We start from the raw sequence: 27,584 nt of genomic DNA on the forward strand, positions 1-27,584 counted from the left end.
AATACGTTTTAATTTCATTTTTAAATTCACATGATATCCATATGGATCCACATATTTTTTTATTAAAGACAATTCTGTTCGCAATGTGTCCAGTTTATCTAATAAATAGCTATCAAGTATATTATCGTTAAAATAGTTAGTAGAAATTGTTTGTAAAGACGGTAATTGCATAATTGATTTTGTTGTCTTACGATGTTTTGAGATATGCACAAAAGAAAGAAAACAACAGTCAATAATGATATAATAAGTAGTAAATGAAGCTCCAGTTTAATATCGAGCCGTGATATATTTGTTAAGTTTGATTAAAATATAGCATTGAATCGAAATCGATTTTTGGCTTACGATTTTTGGACGATTAAAAAGTATATTTATTGGCTGTTTCAATTTTCTTTTTCGATAAATTATTTAACAATGATTTGTGTGTATTTGTCAATATTTTATGGGTTTTTATTTTTGTTTCACCAATTTTGTGCAAATTTTAAACGCTTTAAATTGAATGAAATGACTAAAATGCGAACTAAGTGCCTATATCCATACAATTTTAATACAATTATTATTTATTTACATATTAAGAAAACGAAATTTGTTTTTATTTATGCCTAACGACGGAAAATGATTTCTATTTTAACTTCGATTTTGCTTATAAAGTACAGTTTTAGGCTGATTGTATTTTGTCTGTTGTTGCTATTTTCGGTCCATTTTGTTAGCACTCAACTCTGTTGGTGAGGTGCATTGTCCAAATTGGATTTCTGCAGAACCAAAATATTTTAATTCCTAATTCATTTCAAATGATATTAAATGTTTAATGTTTGGTTTCATTGGAATTTTTCTTAATGTGTCATACGAAATTGTTCGTTTTTTTTTTAAATATGATACGATAACATGTTTCCATTATATTATTATGTTCGTTCTCGTTTTATACAAATAGGCGAATCCAAATAAACTGCTTTAAGTTGTATTTTTTTATCTCTCTCTTTCTCCTTTTGATTTTCTATCCTATACGAATGGTAAAAAAGTGTGCAAATGCAACCGAATCTTAAATAGTACAATATTTCGTTATTCGTTAGATATTTTCGGTGCAGTTTTTTTGCAATAATGATTATTTTTCTCTTTTTCTGTCTATCTCTCAATTTAGTTATTATATGTTTTTTGGTATTTTATTAAATGTTTTTTTTGTTCGTTTAGATTTGTATTTAGTTATTTTGAATTTTTCTTTTGGTAAGTGTTCCATTTTGAGGGTTTTCATTAATTTATGACTTGTATATACGGATAACATCTCGAATAACAGCTCGGCAAAGTGGACAATGACCGCCACCAATTCCATGCCATTGTTTCACAGCACATTCATAGCACATACACATGTGACCGCATGTATATAGAACCGAATCGATTGAATGCTCATAGCAAATGGTGCATTCGTTTCCTTGTCCAAGATTGGCCGCATTCGCATCTTGCCATTGTGATAATTGGCTGTACTGTTGTGTTGAAGTTGGTTTTGTTGGTTTTGTCTATGTAAAAGAGATGAAAAAATAAAATGTTCGATAAGTACTTGCAATAATGACCGCTAAAATGTGATAAACAATAAAATGGCAAATAATTGTAATGCTTACCTCAACATAATTGGACGAGTATGTAATCGAAGCTGAATTGACTGCGGTTGGTGGTGGAATTGGCATTTGAGTGATTTGCGGTTGATGTGTTTGACTATTACCACTAATATCATTGTTACTGCTAGCGGGCGGAAGATTGACAACTAAAACCGTGCCACCCGATTGCAATTGAATCATATCACTGCTTGAAATGACACGATTCGTTTGTGCTGATACTGCAACTGGTATCGATCGTCTTGATTGTGTTATTTGTGCGGCCGGTGCTGGCATCACTTCAATACTGCTAATTGATTCGGTTGGTGTTAAATTTTGCGATGCATATCGTTGTGAAATTGGTCGTTGAATCGAAAGCATCGTTGTTGAATTGGAAATTGGAGTTTGGTATTGTGGCGATGTTGCCATTTGACTTAGAACACGAACCGATTGCGTTGAACCATATACATCTAAAAATGCCCATAGTTGAAGACTTTGATCGACATGCATTATAACTGTAGGTGGTCCATCATTTTTACTGATTTGAACTTCACCATTTGGTGAAATGGAAAAGATAATTTCATCACCACGTACTGGATTCGATGCAATATCTTTGCTAACCACCCAATATTCTGGTCGATCTAATAGTAAATCAGAATCATCTGGTAAATCGGATGGTTGTAGTGTGGCTGGATCGCATGACGTAAGACCCAAAGCCAATGCACCCACATACATTGGTTCGGTGCGTAACACTTGAACAATTAATTTTTCACCAATACGAATTGGACGTGCGGTAAACACATAACCTTGACAAAATTCAGTTTCAACACGTGTGGCTATCATTTTATCCTGTGACAATTGAACATTTCGTCCGCGAGTACGATGAAATGGAACGGCAGTCACTGATGTACGCAACGAATTACCAGATCGGCTACGTGCCAGCGTTGGACGATGATCTTCGTTAACTGAAAGCGATTGCATGTGTGGAACAATTCGATCAATCTCAACTTCACTTGATGCTGATGATGGTGCAGATTGCCGGCTGCCCGATCGATGTTGATACATGCAAACACGTGAGTCCAAAAATTCAATGGCCGAACAATTCCCATAAACATCAACCAATGCCCAGAGTGGTTCGCGTGGCGGTGGAATTGTAAAGAATATACCCTTCTCTTCACCATTTATGCCAAAATGAACATCACCCGACGATGTAAAGTAGTAAAACAAAATATTATCACGCTCACAGTAGCGTTCGTTTAGAGCTTTTGCCCAAAATCCAGGACGGTTTGTTAGGTCGGGGCATGCATACTTTGGCAATGTATTTCGTGATGTGGCCGAATCGTTAAATGTAACGGGGTCATTGTATGTGAATCCAAATCGAATAACACCGCTCCAATTGCTTGAAATTTCCGAAAATTTGATGAAAACACGTTCATTTGGTTTCACCGGCCGGTCACTAAATGTCACACCTTTATTAAAACTTTCAAAGCGTTTTGCGAGCGTGCCATCGCGCGATATACGAATATTATCACCATGCACATAATGGAATCGCAGCGGTGGCAAATTATTTGGTCCTGGGCATGTTACAGTATTACTTGTTGCTGCAAAATTTAGAAGAAGAAAAAAATAAGATTCATGGTTAGTTATGTATTTTGATAGTGGGCAAACATTTTAAGTGATAAAATATAATTGAGAACATGGCAAGAAAATACATAATTTTTTCGTTTCGATGAAAGAACAAAAATAAATGTCAGTAGGTTAAACATTAAAATATTTACAACTGTTCGGCATTATAAATTGATTGTCAATTCGATTGCTCTGAGTATTGGTTAAAAATGAAACTGATCGTCTATTGTTTGAATGCGAACAAATACACACACGTTGTAATAGAAGAACGAAAAATTGTTATGCCATTTTGCAAAGCATAAACGAACATTGACTTTTTGATTGAGATGAGAGTTCTTTTTTTTTGTATTCCGTCTACATTATTTCGGATCACTCCACTGAACTCAAGCACGTTATTTTCAATCGTAAATGACAGTTGTTTTGATACTCTCAACCGATGATGGTTACGAATAGTCAAATCAGTCACATAATAAATATGACGAAACACAATCAACGAACGAGAAGAGACAAACCTTTTTTTCTCGCTTCTTTTTTTATTCGTTATACACAACAACATACAAGGCCAACCAACGATCAATTCGAATACTTTCACTTGACAATATAAGTAACATTGCAAGTGGTGGTCAAGACATGTCTAGAAACAAATAGCCCAACCAAAATCGTAATCAATTCAAATACAAATGCGTTTATTTTATAACACATCAAGATTTGACGGCTAGAATCGTATTTTTAGTCAAAAGCATGTATTCAATCTGTTTTTTTTTTGTGTGCGGTTTTATTTCGATGTGTATGTTATTTCTTGTTGCTATTGTACAGGGTTCTATGTACGTTCGCTTGACTCAGTTTCACTTTGACTTTTCGTTATCTCCAGCGAACGATTCTCTCACAGGCTATTGCCAGCGCACAATATACATCACACAAATATATAAATCATGTACAGTGTACTATGTTTATTGTGTACACGATCATTGAAACTAAAGTTGATGAATAGTTCGATAAATGAGCTCATACACATAAAATGTTTGTGATAGAAGCGAGTCATTCATAAGGCGAGACAAAAAGGTCTGTTCTTTTAAAATTCTGATTTTCGGGAATTGTTCCGAAATTGAATGTGAGACGGGGGGCGCAATAAGAAATGTGTAAAAACAAAGAGCCAAGAAAACATCAATACGTGAACCGAAGATCCGGTATATGAAGAATTTCCGGTTCGTGATCGTTCAATGTAAGGGAATGCGATTGCATTTCGGGCGCAAAACAATGCCATAAATAGGCAACGCACATCAAACAAATACGTATACGTATACATACAACTGAGAAAACAACAACACCGCATTAGAAATTGATGGAGAAGAAGAAAAAAAATGAAGACATCAGAAAGGTAAACAGAAGCGGCAAACCGTTGGAATGGCCAACAACACAAAGAATAGAGAGCGTATTTAAATGCATACTCGTCTTCTGCCGAACATGATCAGTGCTCACGACATCGCATCAGAAATCAAAGAGCATGAAGTAAATGGAATAATAAGAGAATAAGTTATAGTTTTCAATGTGGTAGTCGAGCGCGCATGAAAATAATTCTCTTTTCTCCCCATTTTGGTGTATATATATTTTTTTTCCTGAAATTCGTGCATTATCATTACCATTAGTTTCTTCTTTTATTTTCTCTTCACGAGCCAATGCCTTTCATTCAATGCAACTACAATTTCTGAGTAATGCACACTCAAATGCTTTGAAATGCGTTTCATTTTCTCTCGTCTTCTTTCTCTTTGGGACCGATCCCATTTGAATGTCGTACGTAGCTTTGTTGTTAGGTTGTTGCTGTTGTTCTTCATATTTATTGTTCATGTGATGTAAGCGATCGCAAACGAAATATGATGAAAATCAATACAGAAAATTTATCTAATTTCACATACTTGAAAACATGAAAATTGAAGATCGTTATGCTCTTGTTATGTTTTGCTTCATGTGTTTTTTTTTCACTTTAATTTTCTTCATTTTTTTTCTTCATTAATTTGTGAAGAGAATATGAAGAAAATAAAAACAGATAAATTAAAAGCCATCGCTTTTTAGAGTGAATCTTGTGAAAGCCACGGAAAATGATTTTCAACACACAGTGAACAACCAGATTATTGTATTCATTACAAATTTCAATTTTACACATGAGAAACAGTTGAATGAATGTGAAGACACGAATTCACATTGTACGTCGTGCGATACGGAATGTGTCATGGGTGCCGGAACGCCACAACAAAAAAAAAACCGAACATATCATATAAATTGGATTATGTCAGTGACAGCAACAAGGCGACGCTGATCATTTGAATACCACAGTCCGAAACCACTAGAAACCTTTGTATGCTTATATCAGCGTAGGTCTTTTTTTTCGTTCATTATTTTTAATCTTAACAAAGAAGAATATATGTTTTGTTTTTATCTCGCACTTATGATGATCTAACACAAACTTTATGCTAGACTCGCACATTTAAAATACACGACATCACTCATTTCGATATGCGGACTCTTGCCGTTTTGATGCTTGTTTTTTTTTCTGCACGTGTTACCTTGAAAAAATTAGTTTGGCGTGATCTGTTTTCCTGCTTGTGTATGTTTTTTTTTGTGCGTCGTTTTCCTGTGTTATGGTTTTGCATTTGTAATCTCGTTTTTATTTTGATCTGTCCGTTCTTGATCTTCAAAATAAATTTTTATTTTATCTGCTAACTAATGCAGAATGACATGAATGTATTCCGTTGTGCGTCATGAAGTATCATTTTAATGTTTGATTAACAGACACACTGTAACATATCGGTCACCGTATCTTTTCTAGAAAATATATCATTATGAACTTGAAAGAAGTTTATATAAAAAAATAATCGGTGACCAAGCACGTTCGATGACCGATCAAAGTAATTCAATGATATTCGATGCATACAACGTTGGATTTTTGTTTTTCTTGGTGACACATTTTTTGCTTTTTCTTTCCCACACTGTCGAATCAATGAAACGAATTGATTTTCAAGCTCATAAAATGTATTTCGAACAAAACCGACATTTTCAGCAGAAATAACAAAACAAAATTTTTATTCTATAATAAACATTTTTGTCCAGATGTTCGACGATCGACAACAATGTTTTCACCTTTAAGGGATACACCAACACAATATTCAAGCGTTCATATAATAAAGAAGATGAACAAAGAAACAAACTCGAAAAATCACATTGAAAATCGAGGTAGAAAAGATGCTCATGTTGTGAGTTGATATGATTTCTTTTTTTTCGGATGGGAAAATTGCCACGATGAACTTTTGAGCACAATGATCGGTGACAATGACACATCAAAATAATAATTATTTATTTTTTAACGAAATGCGACAAAAAATAAAAAATCTTGTAACAATTTCGAATCGAAAGAAGAACAAAAATAAAAGTGCGCAAAACATTGTTTTGACAAAAAAAATGTATGATTTGATGTATATATCGGTTATTCTTTCTTGGCCATACAAAATGAAAATGATGTAAACATAATGTGAATACATGGTTGCATTTCTACAATCAAGAGAGAAGAATAAGCTAAGTCCATTGAAAAGATTTCTCTTTTTTGTTGTTGCTATTGCATGCAGATACATTAAACCCGTAGATATGGGAGAGTTAACCATAAGAAAGAGTGTGAGCGTGTGTGCGTTTGCATTGAATAGGGGCTGTTCGATTATCATAGCTGAGTTTATTCAATGCAGCCATTGCCCTGAATGCGTTCTGTTCATCGAACACATATGAATGCTAAAAAGGTGTACATTGAAAAACAGAAAATGAAAAGCAACAGCTGCGTGTTTTATATGTTTTTTTTTTTGACTATGTTCGTCTCCCTTGTTTTTGATGTCGATCCGATTTTTTTCTACTTCGATGTTACGTGCACATCACATTCACAAAAACACACACACTGACGCAACATTTTGCATTTCATTCGTGTCAAACACAATATTCGGACTTTGTTTTTTTTTAATAAAACGATGTAATGACAATTAGAACATGACATCAAATGGTGAATTTCGGATGACAAATTTATGTTATGTCTGATGAACGTCATTTATGTTGTTGTTGTTGTTTTTTTGGCTGATGGGAATTTAAGCCTGCGGCAAATTATATGTTTCATGTATGTGATCATTATTTTACCCCGCAAAATGAAGATTACATTCATAACAGTCATGCTATGCCGAACAGTCCATCTCTATTTTTAAAGTTTGCTGTTGTTATTTCATGGCTTCACCTTCTTTCAAATGAATTGGCAATTACAATGGCCGGCGTATCAGCAGAGCACTCAAGTACCGCTCAAATAGTAGACCTTACCATTTGTGGTTAACGGTGCGCAATTTTATGTGTGCGAATGTGTGCATGATCGTTTCATTATCATATTTTATATTGGTCAATTGCATCGAGTACATACACTATGGCATATAATTAATGAATTGCACTGAACACATTAAGAATTCAATGGGTTTGTGTTTCTTTTTTTTTTGTAAAAAAAATCATATCTCGATTTGGAATATGCGTATGGCGATCAAAATAAAACCGCACACCGAATGTGTGTGTATTTGTGGCGGAAATCATACTTACGTACGTTTCCTGTTTTATCGGAGCATTAAATGATGGCGTTGGCGAAACATGAACTAAATTTCAATTGAAACTGAATTGTTTTCAATGTTCGTGTTCGTTTGAAGTGATGGGTGTTTTTTTTTGTGTTCGTTTCTTTATCATAATGGTAAAACAGAAATGTGCTTATTCGATAGATATTCACAACTATGTCAATCAATTTTCAGTTCGCTGACTGATTTTCACAAGAATTTGTTTTATTCAAGCGTGAAGATAACAAGAATTGAACAAACATAACGCAAACAAAAAAACAATAAATAAACAAATATTTCTGTTTGATCCGTAGCGAATCTATATTAATTGACACCTTTGCGGTCGCTCACCCTTCCACTTTTTTCGATGGAACGAACTATCAAGATTTGGGCTATGTTGCGTTTTTTTTCTTCATCATCGGTTTATTCCACGGATTATTATTATGCGGGTGAATACATTTTGTGGTGTAATTCACTCTCTTTCGCTTATAAAAGCGATAAGCATTGCGCGAGCATTTCTACTAATCAAACAAAACCATAAAAAGAGTGAACAAAATAACATTGAGCCAAATGTAAATTTTTTATTCAACGCCAGATGTTGGAATTGTTCTTCGAATTTATTTTCAAAAAGAAAGAAGAAGGGTCTTTTCGTGGTTTTATTCATAATGAAAATGGGAAAAACCCAACTAAAAACATTTTGCAAAATATGCGGCCTACGCAAACACATGTGAATTGATCTTGAAAAGAAGAGATAGACGAAATAAACAACATATGACAAATTCCCAAACGATATTATGTGCACACTTTTAAACGGAAAATGACTCTCTAGAGTGCCAGAAAGATTGACAGAGAATTAAAAGATTTTTCGGTTTAAGCATGTCGTGTAATTAAAACGGGGTCGTAACATGATGATGCATCGATCAATGTTTTCTCTGTTTCTCCTCTTTCTCTCTCTCTCTCTATGTTTGTGTGTGTGCGTCACACTCAGGATGCACCAAAAAAGGATGAAGTTGAAAAAATGCATTCGGAAGCTGTTATTGCGCTGCACATTTTTGTTTTATGTGTGTCTGTCTCATTTGTGTAGTAATTTTGAGAGTGCGTCAATTAAATACCGGGTGTTTTGAAAATGTTTCGAACATTTACTTCCTCTGTATTGATCGCATTTCATTCACTGCGAATGATTGCAGTAATAGCGCACCAATTATCGGCACCTGCATAATTATTTGCCAAATACAGTGTATGCATCTTGCAACAAAATAAAGTGACCAATGCTGACCATCGATACAAAGTTGTCCACAGATGGACATCGATCGATTATAATCGTCAATAATCGAACATTGTTAGCGATAAGCTTCGAAAAGAAAATGAATAAATGTAACATCTGATGGTCAATTCGATGAAATAAAACGTTGGAGATACAGTTTAAATCAAATGGTTTGTCGTTTATTCATTTCATTTTAATTCTATAAGCACAGTGAATAACGGCCAAAAATGGGAATTTTAGGGTGAAACAACGACACATTGAAAATGTATTTTCTCTCCCCTCTGATTTAACACCGAGACTTTACTTTTTACTTTTCGATTCAATATATGAAGAACATATGCACTCATACATCGATATATACATACATTTTGCAGCTTGTTCTCTTTTTTTTTTGTTGAACTACCAAAAACCAAAATGCAGATGTATGTGTGTATGAGTGCAGCCGTAGAATAACGAGAAAAGAATCGAAGAAAAAACAACTGCTAGGCAGCAAATGAAATCGGCGATGGCAGATGTTTTAATTTTGAGCATTAGACCTTTTTTTCCTTGCCATAACAGAGGGACGCATTTTCTATGTGCTACGGATATTTGGAGCTCAACAAAATCAAATGTACGAAGATTTTAGCTATAACCAAAAGAAATGAATTTTTGAACTCAAGATCGTTATAAGATTTACAAAAAATAAATATTGTAACACGTTGAATGTGTTGTTGGTTTTGTTGTTAATTGAGTGTGCGAATTTGATTCATTTTACCAACGCGATTGCATGAAAGCGTTGGTATAGAATGTGATCGCATGCAAAGAATCGTCGATCAAGCATGGGAAATATTTATAAGTGAAAACGGCTGATCATTTTAGCGAAATCAGTAAATGAATAAATGCATTCAGTACAATAGATATATGCATATAAAATGCTCTTTTAACATATAACAGCTGTATGATCAACTATTTCATGTAAAATTTGTCGATATTTATTTTTGTATAATCTTTTGCTTACAGCGTATCTTTTGTATACACACAGAGTGAAAGAGATACGGAGAGAGAGAGAGAGAGAAAGAGAGAGAGAGAGAGAGGGAGCAAGAGGTGTGTGTAAATAGGCAAATGAACGATGAGATGTCGTCACAATAGTTGTGGTTTTGAGTTTATTTCTAATTGCATTGCAATGGAGGAATATATTTATATTCAGCAGTTTTGTTAGAAACCAAATAGGAGTATATTAAAATAGTGCGATTAAATAGTTTTGCTGTTGAACAACGCAGTGTCGCTGCTATTTATACTTTTTTTTATAAAGATCATTAACAACAACGAAAAATGTGTGTGGTGTTTCTTTTGTTGTTAGTTTTGTGTTGTTGTTGTTGTTGTTTTATATCAGTGAGCAAGCATGATGTATTTGCATATCACGTTCTTTTTAATTATTTTTTTTTATCTCTTGTACTTCACTTAGTCACAGTCACCTTTTAAAGTTTCTTATGATTATTTGTAATTTGTTTAGCACCTCATGCGGTTGCTAGCACTTTCGTCGTACGCATTTCACTGATACCATAGAAAGCATTAATGCTATCAATTGAAGCTATTTAGTTTAAACTGTAATCGAATGAAAAGCAAAAAAAAGTAACTAATAAATGATGCGTAACAATGCAGACATGATGGTTTGTCGTCATATACTCTGTTATAATATTAGGCTTCGTTCTCATTTGCCATTTTTGGGTTGTTTTTTCGTTTGAATGATGCGATTTTTGTCATATCATTATAAAATCATCAACGCGATTCCATGACGTACTTTGTCCAACATTTTGTCGCTCCATTGATAAATGATTTTGGCATTTTCAAAAATAGAGAAAGTGAATATGGAGAGTATCATACACTCTTGCGAAAAATACCGTGTGTATTTACGAACGTTCGTTCAACTATCGATTTTTATTTTGTTCGCAACCAACAACAACAAAAAAAGATGACAACAGAGTCGAATTGAGTCGAGACATGAGACCGCAATACAAAAGAATCATACAAACGGTCGAAAATGAGCAAGACTTCATTCTAAATACGAAGCGAAAAAAACATCACAATAAATTTATTGTAAGCCGGTCGACAATTCCACTGTACTAGACTGCACTATAATTTATGGCATTTGATAAAGTTCAACTCAATTACACCGGGTTAAGTCAATGAATCAATGCATTGAAATTTAGTTTCAGTTCTTTTTTTTACTTTGCGGACATTTTTAACGCATTCAAACACATGTACACCACATAAATAACAGTAATAGGTTGAAATTCATGTAATTCGCACTTGCACGCATTCACATGCAAACCGATTTCGAATAGAAATATAGCTGTCAAAATGAGCCATCGTCTGGTATGAATAAACCAATGTTCAGTACTCTTTCTCTAATAAAACAAAACGAGGCGACTCTTCGATGTGTAGCGAAAAGAAGAAAAACTTTGTAAAATGAAATGGAAATAAATACAAACCTAATCCCATGCGTCGCTTGATTTTCTTCAAAACCTTCATTTTACTCTTTATGGGTGAGAACGAACTTTCATCTTTACAATGACATTTTTTATTATCACTAGTACAACAGTTCTTTGATGTTTTAATAAACATTTAAATGCGAAAAATGATTGCCAAATTTAAGCGAAAAAAAAAAATGGGAACAAATTTTTTTAAAAAAACTGAACGCAAATGTGCACTGGTGCAGGAGGCAACGAAAATGAAAAAAAATCAAAACGATATTAACAGAAGAAAAAAAAAAAGTTCTCTAAATAAATAACTGATTCAAATGAATAAAATAATATTTTTATGTTTGAATTTTCGATCGGAAAAAATGACGAAGACCATCCGTTTCGGTCAGATAACTGATTGCAACTGAAAAACTAAATTACATTTCGGCACGAGCAAATACACCAAAGAGCGTACTCTTCACCGAGAAATTTCTTACACACAACATCAACGTCTGTCATCTGCTTTACGGCAATGGTTGTGTGTCTGTAGATGTGTACTTATGTGTCTGTGTGTAAGCCTGCTGGCAAAATTATAACATACGGTAGGTGCTGCGCGTGTATGTGAATGGTATGCATAGATGTGTGTATTTAAGAGCTGAGTGTATGTCTGATGACAAGAACATTGGTGCGCATAACGAATGAACATTGGTGCGCCTTTTGCGTACAGCTGCATTCACACAAACCCAGTCAACATCATCATCATTACATACACACAGAGAGACAGACAGACAGACAGTCACACTCACACAATCAAAGCGCAATGGACTGAAGTCGGTTGTGTTGAAACATGCCTGCTTCAACATTCTCATACACACACTTTTCGTTAGTCGACAATTCATATTTGTTGCCGATCGCTTTTGATTGCAGCGGTCTTACTATTGTTTATGCTGCGTATGGCCTGTGAACACATGGCAAAACGGCGCTACTTCATTGTGTACGAATGAAATGCCGGGTTTTTAGCAAAGAGTAAATGAACAAGGTATAAAAAAATGCCAAAGCATCACAAACTATGATGATGATGACGATGAAGTGAAAGAAACGTATGAAACATCAACCATCAATATGAGAGAAGCATTGAGTAAACCAAAAAGCATTCAAATGTCTTCAATTATGAAATGAAATGAGAAATTCGTATGCGGGTATTCGTCTTCTTCATCGAAAGGTATTTTCTTTCTTTTTTCTTCAATCGCCTATTAACCGGTGTTCGTATGCCGTTCGGGATTTGGATTCGTCGATTTCCAAGATGTAATTTGTGTGTTTTGGCAGAAGTCTAAGCATTTATTCATTTACGGTGTTTTATTTCATGAACTTTTGGTGTTGTTGTCTTTTTTTTTTCTTCTTTCTTTGTGAATTGATATAGTCACATCACACACAGCCCAGCACACGATCACCTTTTGTTGGTCATGCGTACTCAAACAATAGATGCGTAGTGGGGTTTCTCATCTTCTGCTTTATTCATATTTTCTTTGGGAATTTTTGGGTTTCTCTGTCTTCCTCTCTTCCACTCTTTCTAGAGTGATAACACTGAAAGATTTCTATTTCTCTTTTGGTTTATGGCTTTTAATTAGGAACATGCGCACACTTCTCTAGACTAATCAGTCTGACATGCACATGCAAATACCAGAAAGGAAATCATTTACTTAGAAGGGAATCTCATTTAAACCAAAAAAAATTTATTTACTTTTTTTACTAGTGGGAAAATCCAAGCATAAACAAATCATTTTACTGCTCTCATACTGTAGACGGTATGTGATGTCACTGAACAATTTACTTAATTACATATTTGAAGAGTTGTTATTTTTTTTTTGAGTAAATTTCCCATCTGTTACTAATAAAAAAAGGAATACTTGCCCACGCGATCGTTCAAGGTATGAACTTTCGAACTCAGCATCATTTTCGTTCGGAATACACATTCATGGGAAAAATTTTGACACAGTCGGGAAAATTCCCAATCATGTTAATTTTTGGTGAACGATTTCGTTAGAAAAATGCAAAAAAAAACATCTCTCTCAATATGTTTCGCATTATGCTAGAAAAACACCGAAAAAACACACAATTATGTGAAGAAGAAGAAACAAATGAAAAAAAACATCTTTTTTGGCAAAACTCATTCAAAACATCGTCATTTTTTTACAAATGAACCAAAAAAAAGGAATGAAAAAAGTAAAAACAAATGGGAAAATAGCATCTGCTTTTTTTCTTTCTTGAAAAACAAAAACAAGAAAAATCCAAATGCTCCAACAACTGCATATGAACATATCAACGTCTAAATGTGAATTTGTTCAGCTTGCACGCGTCCTTTCCGCGTACATGTCGATATCAAGCAATGATTATGCACTCGTTTGCTTTATACCGCATACACACACAAACACACTCATTCACATACAGTTTTCCAATCAATTTTATTAAATGGACCCGAACGGCAGCCGCCTTCCGAAAATCATGCAAAAATACTTAAAGAAAATGCAATGTGTTCTGATAATGAGTTCATTGATTAATCATAATTATAACGATTTTGTCGCCGAGTGTGCACATAAAATCGCGGCGGCTGAACGTTTTACGATCACATTTTAGCATATTGGAGTGTAGCTTGGGTCATACGTATATAAATGAAATATGTGAAGCGTTTACGATACGCTTTTGTTTCATTGTCACCATCATTGGAATGTGGTCGGTTTTGCGTGATAAGATATTTGATGATTGGACTTTTGATTTTACGAATAAAGTACATGAGACATTTTCAAAGGACCTCCCGAACCGACATCTATTTAGATCTAGCCGACGTAATCGATGTGGAACGATAAAATGAAACCTTTTGACGATTAGATGACAATATTTGTCACAAGCATTGCAATGTTGGTGGCATTATACAGAATTTGAGTCATGCAAAACTGAGCACAGAGTAAGCAGAAAACGAACATAAAATGTAAGAAACCTAAATAAACAAGGCATAAAGGCGCTCTTATTTTGGAAAATTGAACCATGAAATCACATTATGTGCGCTCGTTCAAGTATTGTATAGAAATCCATAAGTTGATGCTGATGCCGACACATCATAACATGTACAACGCAATTCGTATACTTCTTTGCAATATTTTTTTCGTTTCATACAATCTACAATAATTATTTTAATTACAAACAAAAACCGGCAACAAGAAGCATTTTGTCAACGTAAAAAAACGAATGCAATAAAGAAGAAAAAAAAAACAGACGTCGATCGCACATTGTGATCCGGCTATGTTCACAAACGGCTGCATATGTTTATTTTGCATCTCCAAATTTTTTTTTAGCGCAAACAACTTATCAATTATACACAAAAATATACGCGCACTGTATGCATTGAATAATTTTTTGCATATTCAGATGTTCACAGAAGCCGTCATCGTCTTTGTCAATGATACGATTGTTGCAGACGAATAAGGAAAGAGAGAAAGGAAACACAGAAGAAGATGAAAGGAACAAGAAGGAAATTACCATAAGTCTTCTGGCTAAGAAGAAAGAACCACAAAGTAGAGTGGAAGCGCGTTAACCAAACACCATGTCATTCACGTATTTCCCATTTGCCACTCGTCGTGCTTGAAATGTATGCATAAGGTAATACATAAATACAAACATACACACACACACTCACTCGTCCATACATACACGCAACGGCGTGTGTAGCACAGCAGATGCATTCAATTTAATGGTGTATAATCAGTCTGACAGACACGTGTCACGCGTCGAACCATTTAGAATATGTATCGGCATCAATTAATGCTTTGGAATTAATACGAAACTGAAACAAGCACAGAAAGTAAAACATAAATGGAACATCATTTCTGGACTTGGCTCGAAGTCGAGCACTGTGACCAAGCGTCGTGACAGGTGCGGCTTTACCACTATGTTGATCACCATTCGATTTTCATACTATCGCTCCAATTCATATTGAACAATTGCCTTGCGAATATTTTCATTTCGGCTTTCGATTTTGTGGTTCATTTTGAACAAAACCACAACAAATACTTACCCTCATGATCATCTCGCCCTTCGAAACTGCGACCAACCGGCAAAGGTGTGCACGCATAATGTTATTGCAAAGAGAACAAAAAAAAACGAAAAAGAATGAAAAAAAATCAAGATGATTCTCTCTTTTTTTTGTTCTCATTTGATGTTAGAATGCATCGTAAAAAAGAAAAAGACACAGAAAATGAAGAAACTAAACAAAAATCAAACAGAGATAAGAAGAAATGAGTCGAAGAAAAATGATACTGAATTCATCTCTCATCCAGCTGACCTTTTGTTTTTCTAGAACTGCTGCTGATGCGTTGCAGCAGTATTTATGAGTTTTGTTTCTATTCAAAGAAAACGACATATGCAAACGCCAACACCTTCAGGCTTCATCAGCTTCACAGTCTGTTCTCAAAAAACATACTCTTGGCTCGGAAAAAAGTCGATCGTCAAATATGATCCCGTATTACCCTAGATTTATTCAATTTAATATTGAATTTGCACTTCAGCGTATTGAGCGCTCATTCGACTCTTTTTTTATCAGCAATTGACAATATTCTTCCCCCTGCTATAATAAAATAAAAAAAGAACAGTTATGAAAGTTTTGTTTTCCTCTTCGGCCTTCTGGATGTCTACACCTTCACTAATGATACCAAAACAACACACAAACATTTCATATGCTCTTCGACATTCGATCGATGTGTACACAATGATCCTGCAGAAAAGACAACTTATGCATATGCTCACATAGAGAGCGAGCAGCGTATGGTGATTTTTTTAAAATTCTATTTCTTTATGTTTCTTCTATGCTGTTCTTCTTCTTTCTCTCTTACTCGCTCTCTCTTTCTGTGGATATGGTATCATTTTCCTTGGTTGCATTACAAGAATTAAGGCGAACAAATCAAGGTGCTAAATTGGAAACATTGTACATCTGTGAGCATATACACAGAATGCAAACATACATTCTTGGTGTATCTCTGTCGAAAAATTCGACTGCACATATGGGCTCTTTTCGATTTTCGTTGGCTTTCCTTTATACGTGGATGATACGAAAAAAACCAAACACCATTGAGAGTAAACAAATGCTAATGCCTCCACCATATGAGTGTACATAGGATGCATGCGCCTTTGGTTGTACAACCGTAAGTGCTGGGCAATTTAACAAACGGCAAGCAAACAAAATGATCGAATGAGGAGAAAAGAAAAAGTGAAAAAGAGACAAAAAATTCCTTTTGAAAAATGTCAGCGGCTGCAGAAGTCAGGAAAAGAAAAAGTCGACTAAACCGGATATAATTTTTTTTCTTCCTTTTTTCTATAGTATCATATAAAAAAGGAAGTGAGTTTCGAAAGGGAGAGAAAACGAGACAAAATATTCGATATGTGTACTACATCGCTGATGTTCTATTGCTCTTTCGGCCAAATCACATACTACACACAATACTTAGCATTAATATGTTTTACGTGTCTTGCATGTATATCGAAATGCTTTTAATAATAGCATTCGGCACACTTGCCTTTAAACCTCTCTCTCTCTCTTCTCTTTTTCTTCTCGTCCGTGCATCTTGTACCATCTGTATTCGATTCGGAAATAAGGATTTTTTTACATAAAAAAAAGTAACGTTAGGTATCAATTATTATTATTTACCATAAGAGGAAATATACGGTGGAAATGGAAGTGGCTATACAGGATGTGGGTGTTAGACGACAACTGATGATGCAAACACAAAATCTATGCATGAAATTGACAAAAAACTTCTTTTGATGAGTGTGTTAAATACTTTTTATTTCACACGGAAAATCGTCTTAAAAACAGTGAAAAAGGGAAATTGTTAAATGCACAAAAAGAAGAGGAAACCTTCTGTACGGTTATCTCTTGGCAAGTTTGAGGTTCACACGATATTTGAACTTGCAACAAAAATTGTTCATGACTTTTTATGATTCCCTCGTCATGTCGTAGTGTGCACTTCATCAAACATTTCATTTGAAAACTGATAAATTGTGTACAAGGGTAATATATGCAAATGCACAAAAATATGCCACGAATCGTAACAAAAGCGAAAACAGTTCGGACAAGTTAATTGACCTTCATTGTAATCAAACAAACAGAAATAAAAAAAAAATACGTATTTTTGGCATAGATGCAAATTTTATCGATTTATAATGATGCAGGTAATAATATTCAATGACATAGCCACCGAAATGTTCTCGATTTTCATGTCCAAATCGAATAAAATCAATTTCATTTGATTTTGGCACTAATTACATACCGTCGTGTATAGATTGTATACGTGTGCAATGCACACATGAAAACAAAACCAATCAAATAACATCACCAACTCAATAAATTGTTGATGTCATCTGTTTAGATATAATTAGTAAACCACGTTCATTCGGTGGCCGTTCATTTAGTCGATTGCGCGCGTCAATAGATGCTATTTTAGCATTTAATTGCTGTTTTGTAGGCAAAGCCGCAACAATATGCGAAAATGCATATGAATTGTTAATAAAGTTGAAATTGTTACGACATCACCGTGTATGGAATGTATGTGCAATATTGCTGATGTATACCTTTCTCTATACGTCTAACTAAACTACTTTGCATCAGCGTCATTGCAAATATGCATATACAAACAACATTCGACTATCCGATCGAATTGAATTACTGACATGAAAACAATTGATTGCTCTATTTTATTCGAATAAACCATTTAAAATGATTTTTTTCGAGCAACAAATCGTCTGCCAAATGGATTAAATATGACGAAAAAAATGAAGACAAGCAATAAAAACGTTGTCCAAAATACTTGAGAAATTATCGATTTGATTTCTTTCATCCCCAATGGTTCTCTTCCGAACTGGATGACAAACACAAAATCACAAGAATTTTTTTTTTAAATTGAAATTGCGAAACAAAAATTCCCACATTCATAAGAAAATGAATATGATGTCCATTTGTACGGCATTGTAACTATTTTCAGTGTCATTCACTGCTGTGAATGTTAAATATTTAAAAGAGAGAAAAACCAAAATCTCTCAACAAATTGCTCCCTCTTTCTCCATCCATGGCACACAAAAAAAATTTGGTGTTTCATGTTCTCTCTGTCTTTTCAGCATTCGAAACCATTTGGATTTCCTTCAAAATTTATTTTTATTAGTTTTTCATCGGTCTTGCATCTTTACACTCTCTTCGTCTATGTGAATGCTTGCTGTTGTTGCAATTGTAATGATAATACGTACGCCAGATGGAATAAAGCAAAACAAAAATACGACGGCAACAACAACAACAATAACCGAAATGAAAAAAAAAAGAGATAAAAACAACAGCTCAAACTATAGGTAAAATCGTGAGCCATGGCGCGTCGAAAGCACATACCAAACTATCGATTTTTATTCTCGATAGAGATGGTCTGTTGTTCCGCAGCATGCATAACCATATCTATTGGAACCAGACTATATACCATGTTTTATAGTCACTTTTTGTGTTTTGCATTTGCTACGAGAATATTGCAAGCCACAGACTATATGTATGAGTATCTACTGTTGATCGTCTTTTTTCTCTATTTCAATCGCTTTGCAAATGGTGTATTTTTTTTGCATTCACTCTTTCATTGCAATTCATTTCTTTTTGTATTTCGGTTGATTGAAAAGATCGCAATTTTCACACGAAAATCGCTTCGAAATTTAAACCAAAATAAAGAAGTATCGTACCGATGTAATAAATTATACTTGATTCGAGTGCACGAAATACTAAAGATTTCAATTGAAGACGAAGAAGAAACAACGACGACGACACGGCACAAAGAAAGAAAAAACGATATATAAAAATACAATGGTAGCAAAAGCGCTCATAACAAAAACAACTGACATGTGTCCATACATCCCAGTCCCATTCAAATCTCAAAACAAAGATTTATGTTGTCCAGTTGCTTCAGCTTTGCACAATAGCAAATCGCTTTAAAAGCGAGGGAGTCTAATTTACTCGTTTTTTTATATATATATATATTATCTTAAGAGATTTTATTTATTTGAACATCTTCAATGGATATTCTTATATATGGATTACAGTGAAGTAGTATTGATGATATTCAGGTTACACTGATTGCGGCATCTTCGTGTTTTTTTTCTCGTCTGTTTTTACACTTTGAATGAAATGAATCTAACAATCAAAAATCATACTGAACGAACGACTCTTCTATTAAAATTACTACTTCCATGCTTTTGAAAAAAGCATTGCAGTCATTGCTTTGCCTGTTACGACCCGTAAACATACATCACAGAGTGACACAGTTCAACTTCGGTGACTTCATATCCTGATAATATGAGGCCGACAGTTTTTGCTTCACAGCTTAGCACACGAAATCCTAAGTATACAAGCCAAGTTGCAAGTGTTCTATGGATGAAGTGTGAAGCTTCGACGACAGCCAGAAGCCTAGATAAATGCAACTCAAAAACATAACATACTTAAATTCGGAAATGTTTAGTGAATTATAAAAATTCGCAAAATGAAAAGCGCGTCATACGAAAACGAGAGTAATCATCATTTAATCTCACTTCAAGTAGTTAAACAAACATTCAAACATTCAAATATACGGGCTAAGTTGATTTTCATTTGAAGTGAGATTGAATGATGAGTTATTCCATTCGCTCATATCTGTGTATGACTTTATTTTATTTCTAAAATTTAATCAAAGAATATAAAAAAAACATGTGTATCAATTGATTAAAAAAAGTGAAAAAAAATTCACACGGAATCGAATCGTTGGTATCAAGAGTACTGTTAAACGGAGCGGCTCCGTGTGCGAAAATCGACGCATTAGCTGAAATATATTTCGTATTCTTTCGTTCACACAGTATCCAATTGAGCATTGCCATATGTATTGATACTGTTCAATCCACTTGCTAAATCCGATATACACGCGCATACATAACCGAGTTTGTCGATAAAATGCATTGCGCGAAAGACACTGACTGATTTGAAATAGAGAAAAACTATGGTCGCACACTTTAGTAGCATAAAACGCTTTACGTTTTATGCAGCATGTCGTTCTTTTAGCAGATAATTGGTTTGGTTTCACAATAAAACAGCGATTTGATTTAAAGTTTATGTACTTAACCTTATGAAACCGATCCGATACGATATACCTATGCACACATTTTTCAGTGTGATTGTAATTACCATTGTGGCAGACTGCATCAAGTATCGTCGCATCGCAGTACACATTCGTTATATTGGCAATTTGTATGCCGAAGCTTATGTGTCTGTTTGTGGTAGAAAGAAAGAGATTGAACTGTTGCCCATGTTCTTCACATAAATCGTTAGATCTTTTTTTTTTGTTATACAATTCATTAATGCAAAATGATGTCTTCGTGAGTCTCTCTCTTTCTTTTTTGCTCCCTCTCCACCATTTCAATACGATGCGCGCATATTTTTGCGCTGCCGCATCTATGTTAATTCATTATATGCTCTTTCAAAATCAAACGGTACTCTTTTTTCATGCTACTCGTGTCATTTATTTTAATCGCTAGACATTTTCCTGTTCGTCTCGATATTCACATGCACAATGGCTACACATAACCACTGCATCATCGTCGTCATCGTCGTTTTTATGCCACATTAAAAAGGCACTTTCCCAGGCTCTGTTTCAATCGCATTTAATTTCTAATTTCCTCTCCAAAATATATGGCATACACATAGACGAACCAAATCATCAGATGTAGACAACAACAAAAAAAACAACAGACGAGAGAGAACCGAATCCACCTGTTTGCCCAGTTCTCAATCCAAATTCATGAAGAAAATTTAAAGATTGTAGTTTCCATCGGTTCGAAGATTGATAAAAAGAAAACACATGATTGAATCAGGTGCATTTATAAACTGACGGTTAAATACTGAGTGAGAGAAAGAAGAAGCGATGGGAAAATTTGAAAGGTGCATTGCCGGACGATTGTTATACATTTGTGTTCGTAAATCATAATATAATATTCGAAATGGTCAGGTGATTCCCTCATTTTTGTTTTACGAACCAATGATACCGGTGATTTAAAACCTTTTTTCCAACAATAATCAAACGAATTGAAGCCATGAAAATAATGTACAGAATTGATGGTTTGAACAAAATGAATTGAATGCAAAAGAATTAAAAAAATAGAGTGAAATTTGTGAAATTGTTTCAAATGATGGTAGAAAAATTAATTGCAATTTCTTGCAACTCATTATTTTCTTTTTTTTCTTCGTTAAATTGTCAATAATTATTTTGCACCTTTTGTTTTGCGCCACGGAACTCATCAGCCATAAAAAAAACTGTGTTGGCTTTGTTTATTTATTCATCAGCTTGTTCTGCGCAAAATTATGTACTATGTAATGCTAAAATATAGAATATTCCGTTTGCTCATAGCTATTTCACATAAAATAATTCTATTTTTATATATTTTGTTCAAAACAATTGCCGTGCTCTCTTTTGTCAAAAATCTTCTCAAGTACATTTCAAATAAATGCGATTCCACACTTTTATACTCATATTTCAAGTACTTTGTTATAGCTCTGCTATATAATTTTCGATTACAAACCACAGTCGAGCAAAAAATTGAGTTTGTTTTTAAGATTTTTTTAAGATGGCACACGATAATTCCTAAAAGGCGAAAGGAATTACTCTCACAATTTGCAGTCACTTCGTCTATAAGGCATATGCAAGAAAAATGTACAGATTTTGTCATCCATTTACAGTCAGTGCTCACGATTTCTGTATTAAATTAAAAATCTGTGAAGATGCTCGTTCTCATCGAAAAAAGGCACAGATTTGAGCGACGAATATTGGTTGGGCTTTGTACACCATAGAATAATACGCTACGATCCAAAAAATAGTCATGTTCATCTTAAAACATTTGTTGCCTGAACTTTATTTTTTCTTCTCTATCATTTTACAACAGTTATGTGCACAACTCAACAATAACAACAACAAAAAGATGACAATATTCGCATGCTGTCTCTTTAAATGTGTCTTCTTGTGGTTGTACATTGGCGAATATATATCTGTGAGAAACTTATGACGACCGAAAAAAAATAGTTTCATTTGTTTGGCAACTTTTGTTACCAACAAATAAATTCTGATTGTGTGATTTAGCTTCTCATTGTGCAAAATGTATTTCCAAAAAGGAATAGAAGAAAAGAGTGGAAAAGAAGTAAATATGGCCAAAAAAATACGAAAAAAATACGCAATCATTTCTCAGTTATAATTAACATTCAACATTTTTTGGCAATTTTTTTTCTCGCCTCTCCATTCGTTCTCTCTCTCTCTCTCTCTCTCTCTCTCTCTCTCTCTCATTTTGCACAAAAATCAAAATGCACACAAAAAGCGCAATAATTCATGAAAACTGAAATGAGATTGTTTGGTTTTAGCTCGATGGAAAAAGAAAATACGCTCTGGTTGCTGGTTGCACTTATATTTTTTTTGTATGCATTCACAATTTGTGTTGAGTGTGCAAATTTTCACAATTTTACTTTTCGTAAATCGTTTCATGTGCAAATTGCTTGGAAGATTTAATATTCTCTTCCTGATTTTTGCTTTCGTTCATGTCGTGCTGCCGTCATTCAAACCGCCACGATTCGCAGAATATTTTCTTACGCGAAGTAAAAAAAACGCCAAAGAATAGTTACAAAAAGAAACACACAGCGAGAAATAATGCATAAAAAAATACCTCTTGCTTTGTATGTGTCTGCGTTTTTCGAACAATATTATGTTTGCTTGGTTAGAATGGAATGCCCTGACATTGACATTTCAACGCGACTATAATAGATCTGAAATGCACAGCGTGTGGTGTGGGATTTGTGCACACACAAACACACATTTTGCATGTACATGGCCCCGTTGGCCTCGTTTTGTATCACTTTATTTGCATTTCATGTTATTTGGTAGTTTATTATCGAAAAATGAGCGAAAACTGAACCGAAAGACAAAACCACACTGCAGGTCATCCATCTATTTTTGTGATAGAAAAATGTTGACTGTTGAGTGAACGTTTTCACTTATTTTCATTCTTAGTTTATGTTCCGGTGTTACTTTATGGATCTTTATTACATTGCGCTTTATTGGCTTTGGCCGTTTGCTTGATTCTCAAATAAGGGCACAAGTGGAAAATATGCACATACGGTCTCTTTTGCACAATGAAAATGAATATTCAACTATAGTTCTGTTGGAGCGCAAATCGCGCGGCGGCATTTATGGTGTAGATCGGTAACGGTTAAAAGTAAAACTTTGTTCAAAAACAGTTTTGCCAGAACCTTTGAACGATGATGTTGAATCATCCATTCCGCCAAAGGTGAACCATTAACATACTCATTTAAAAATGAAAGCAAATAGCATCCCAACAAAATAATTGATCACTTTCTAAACAGCCACCAAAGATGTAACCGAATTACACTGTGCGAAAGTGAAAATCTCATTTGCGGAAAAATCAAACCAAAATTCTGAACATTTAAGAGTGAGAACTACTCGAAAAGTACATCACAAAACATATACAAATTCAAGAAAAAAAAAGAGTATATTTCGCACGTGAACGAAAACTTTTTTGGGTGAAAAAAAATTACGACTTTTAAGTACGGTTTTTAGTTCATTTAAAGCAGTGATTGTATCGTTCTCAGTACGTTAAATAAATGTGATAATAGCATTCAGAGCGTTTAACTATATGCCTGAACGTATGCATTTATTGCACAAAAATTATTTATGCAACAAGAACACCTAAGACCAAATAAAGACCGCATTGCAAGATAATTTATGAGTTTTTGCCGTTTAAAATTAACGCATACTCGTACTGACGGTGAAACGTGCAGTGTTGTGAGTGTGCAATTTTCGTTCGTTCGCCCATTGTGACGAGATATAGTTGAAAAATTACAAGTTGCTTCTGAACGTGTCTGAGCATTTGTTTCTCTTTTTATTCAGATCTAACACGTTTGTCTCTTGTGTTCGTTGCCTGAACATGATTCAAGTGGTAAGCTCTTGAGGGGTTGCTTTTGTTCAAAACATATATCATCGTAGAAAATATTTTGCATGGCCATATTCAACTGTTCATTCGAATTGCATTTAAAATGATATCAACCATTTTAATTGAGTTCATTTTTTTTAAAATCATTTTTCAGGTTATAATGATTGAAGAACCGAACGGTAATCAACGGTTGTCATCAAGTTCAGTGATTCCAATTGCCTCGTCAAATTCGAATGATGATTTGAGTCAAAGTTTATCTGCTTCAGAGTATACAGATGCCGATGAAAGTATGTCAGCACCGACGGAGTATTTGGCCGAGGTATGAAAAGTGCAAAAATATTATAAAACATAAATTCGGCGAAAACTCACATTCAAATTGGCTAGATTTATGAATTAATTTACGCATTTGCGTTTTGAACGTAAATACACCGAATTGAGAATCTTTTTGTTTGTGATTTCAAGCTGAAATATATTCAATTCGTATGCGGTTAAATGAGTTTTATAAAAAAAAGTTAAATGGTTGTTCCTGGCATCGAAAAATATTATAGAGTATTTACTCACATTTTACGTTATTTATCATAGTTTTAAAGGTTATTTATTCGTTGAGAGTGAGAGTACTTTAGTCTTTCCGCCTGAATTTATGCTATATAAATTTGAATGCATATTTTTATCGAGCATAGGCTACGTTTTGGCGGTTCTTTATTTTCTTCTTCTGTTCATCAAAAGCAGGAAATCCTTTAAATTGAGGTCGTTTTGTTCAATAACGAATCTTTTTTCTTTCATTTTTCCGCTTAGTTTTTGTCGGCGGTGATGCAAAAGGACTATCGTAAAGCCCTAAAATATTGTAAACTCAGTAAGTCATCTCTTTTGTGTCACAATCATAAAATATTCTACATGTTTTATGTTTTTTTGCAGTCCTTGACTTCGAACCGAACAACGTAACCGCCAGAGAATTTTATCCATTGATAGAGGAACGCATGAGATGTAAGTGTGTGAGAGAGAGAATGCAATAATTTTCATGATTAGCTAATGAAACTGATTTTTTTTTGTCTTTAAAATATTGGCGTTCTCTTTGTTCATGGTGCAGCCATGGAAGAAAGGTCGTCAAGTGATGAAGAGAATGAAAATTATGGTAATGTAATGTTTACGACTGAAGACGATGAAGTACAAAATGTGGCCGTTCCAAATGATTGTTTTTTCCATCATCGTTTGGACGAAAGTGTTGATGATTTGGTGAATGTATCGCATAATAGTGATAGCAGCGGCGAAGAGTCGGACGATTATTACAATGATTTTGAAGAGAAATATTCGATTGGCTCAAATAAGTCGATATCATCGAATGCAGAAAGTGAGAACACGACACATTCCTATTCGAATTCGTTGCTTGAAGACGAAGAAGATAACAATGGCGATGTATCGGATAGTGATTTAGAAGCAGACGATCAATACGAAGACGCACATCTACTCTTGCCCATTGCTAGAATGGAAAAAATGCCCGATTTAAGCGACTTGAACAATGGTATGTCCAAGAGATGGTCTCTATAGACTGTAACATTTTTTTTTTCGTCTTTTGTTTCGTTCCTCTTTTCCTCTCATTACAGTGTATTAGAATAGCCAGTATATAGATAACTTCAACCATTGACCATTTCCGTCCATAGTTGAATCATGTTTACAACATCAACAATAGCACAACAACCAATAAATTTCTTTATAGATAATATTTTCATATATTTTTTTGTATGCTTTTTTCTATACTCATACTAGGAAATTATCATCAGCCAACGTCATGTAGTGATTCAGAATCACCAACCGAACCACTGACACAAAAAGTTGTACCAATCCAATAAATAAGGGACGAATGAATCGGAGACACACACACACATACATACCATCCTTAGTTTATTTTATACACGACATTTTTCACCTTATACTCTAGCTTTCATTAATGGCATTCAAATCATTCATTACCAAAATCAAAAGTTACCTGTTTTCTATGTAGCGCACATTCGTTTTAATCATATTTAGCTCGTCACAGTAATCTTAAAACGATTTATACAATTTGTGTGCGCATTGATTCTACGGTTTTATCAACAATTAAAAAAAAACAATAAATCGAATAATTACTGATATGTTTATAGTAAAATAACTGAGCAAAGCAGTATACCATTGATCAATGTGCTCAATGTAATTATTCGGTTTTTCTTTCTTTTTTTCACTCACAAAAAATCTCACATATCTCATACTATAGTCAATAGTCATGTTTATAGATAATAACGAAATATACTATTATATATACATGTATATCACAACAAAATAAGTAAATTCTGACAAATGTAAAATTAATATTGTAAACACCAATACTCAATACAAAATTTATTCTTTTTTTTTTACTCATTGTTCTTCAAATATTAAGAAAAACAATACCGGATCCATTAAAGACATTAATTACACTACATTTTTGATTTGTAATCTCTTTTAAATACCAAGCGACCACTTGAAATAATGAATTAAAATTTCGACAATGACATTTAAATGAAATATTCTTTGCCAAATTAAAATTGCGAATTATATTTTATGTTAAGAAATTCATTTTGAAATATTCAAAGCAAAGAAAAATTAACATTTTGTGTGTCGAATGGGTTAGTGCAGCAATTCCGTTGAGAATAAATGAAACGATGTGATGGATGCGAAGTAGGTAGACACCGAGTGCTCTTTTTTTCATAAATTCTTTTTTTTTACGTTATAGGTATCGTTTTTTTTTTTTTTTGCAAAATGAGAACTCACTGAAAAGACTATTGATTGCCTTCAATTTTTTTTTATCAATTAACCTAAGTTTGAGATTTTTTTTACATGATTATTGTTCATTTATCGAATATATTTCAAATATAGACTGGACATTACATCGAGTGGCAATTAATATTAATTTGTTTAGTTATTAAGAATTATGTATAATCATTAATTTATTTACGTACTTAACTTTAAAGAAACCGAATGAAATGACCAATTGTAGAAGTTTGAAGAAAAT

General features: G+C 34.0%; 2 protein-coding genes across 5 annotated transcripts in view; one reads left to right on the forward strand and one right to left on the reverse strand.

Moving 5' to 3' along the window:
- The window catches only part of LOC116337441, a 29,436-nt gene extending 2,116 nt beyond the window's left edge, over positions 1–27,320 (forward strand). For 2 of the 3 annotated variants that reach the window (XM_031762015.1, XM_031762014.1), the window contains exons 4-8: positions 24,714–24,878; positions 25,355–25,412; positions 25,475–25,543; positions 25,647–26,078; positions 26,324–27,320. In XM_031762015.1, the coding sequence (XP_031617875.1) occupies positions 24,714–24,878; positions 25,355–25,412; positions 25,475–25,543; positions 25,647–26,078; positions 26,324–26,406 (807 nt within the window). In that variant the 3' untranslated portion in view covers positions 26,407–27,320. Of the gene's footprint in view, positions 1–23,858; positions 24,566–24,713; positions 24,879–25,354; positions 25,413–25,474; positions 25,544–25,646; positions 26,079–26,323 lie in introns of those variants that run through there. The other variant, XM_031762013.1, reaches the window with a different exon arrangement.
- LOC116337440 (protein neuralized) lies at positions 867–11,925 on the reverse strand. 2 transcript variants are annotated; one of them, XM_031762011.1, is made up of 3 exons: positions 11,561–11,925; positions 1,611–3,184; positions 867–1,508 (listed from the first exon to the last, which is right to left on the reverse strand). In XM_031762011.1, the coding sequence occupies exons 1-3, from the start codon at positions 11,691–11,693 to the stop codon at positions 1,251–1,253; spliced, it is 1,965 nt and encodes a 654-aa protein (XP_031617871.1). In that variant the 5' UTR covers positions 11,694–11,925; the 3' UTR covers positions 867–1,250. The 2 variants fall into 2 exon arrangements, with proteins under 2 accessions (XP_031617871.1, XP_031617872.1); XM_031762012.1 differs by lacking the exon at positions 11,561–11,925 and adding an exon at positions 3,362–3,600.
- Positions 27,321–27,584: the final 264 nt, after the last annotated feature.

Source organism: Contarinia nasturtii, unplaced genomic scaffold (assembly GCF_009176525.2).
Source record: "Contarinia nasturtii isolate CC-2019 unplaced genomic scaffold, AAFC_CNas_1.1 Cnas_scaffold_285, whole genome shotgun sequence".
NCBI lineage: Eukaryota > Metazoa > Arthropoda > Insecta > Diptera > Cecidomyiidae > Contarinia > Contarinia nasturtii.

What these genes read in the sequence shown, in the direction of transcription:
- LOC116337440 (XM_031762011.1), bottom strand. Translation starts at nt 11,693, where the DNA reads ATGTTTATTAAAACATCAAAGAACTGTTGTACTAGTGATAATAAAAAA. An exon ending in CAAGCGACGCATGGGATTAG is followed by an intron (nt 3,185 to 11,560) that starts GTTTGTATTTAT and finishes TAAATTTTGCAG; the next exon opens with CAACAAGTAATACTGTAACA. An exon ending in ACTCGTCCAATTATGTTGAG is followed by an intron (nt 1,509 to 1,610) that starts GTAAGCATTACA and finishes TCTTTTACATAG; the next exon opens with ACAAAACCAACAAAACCAAC.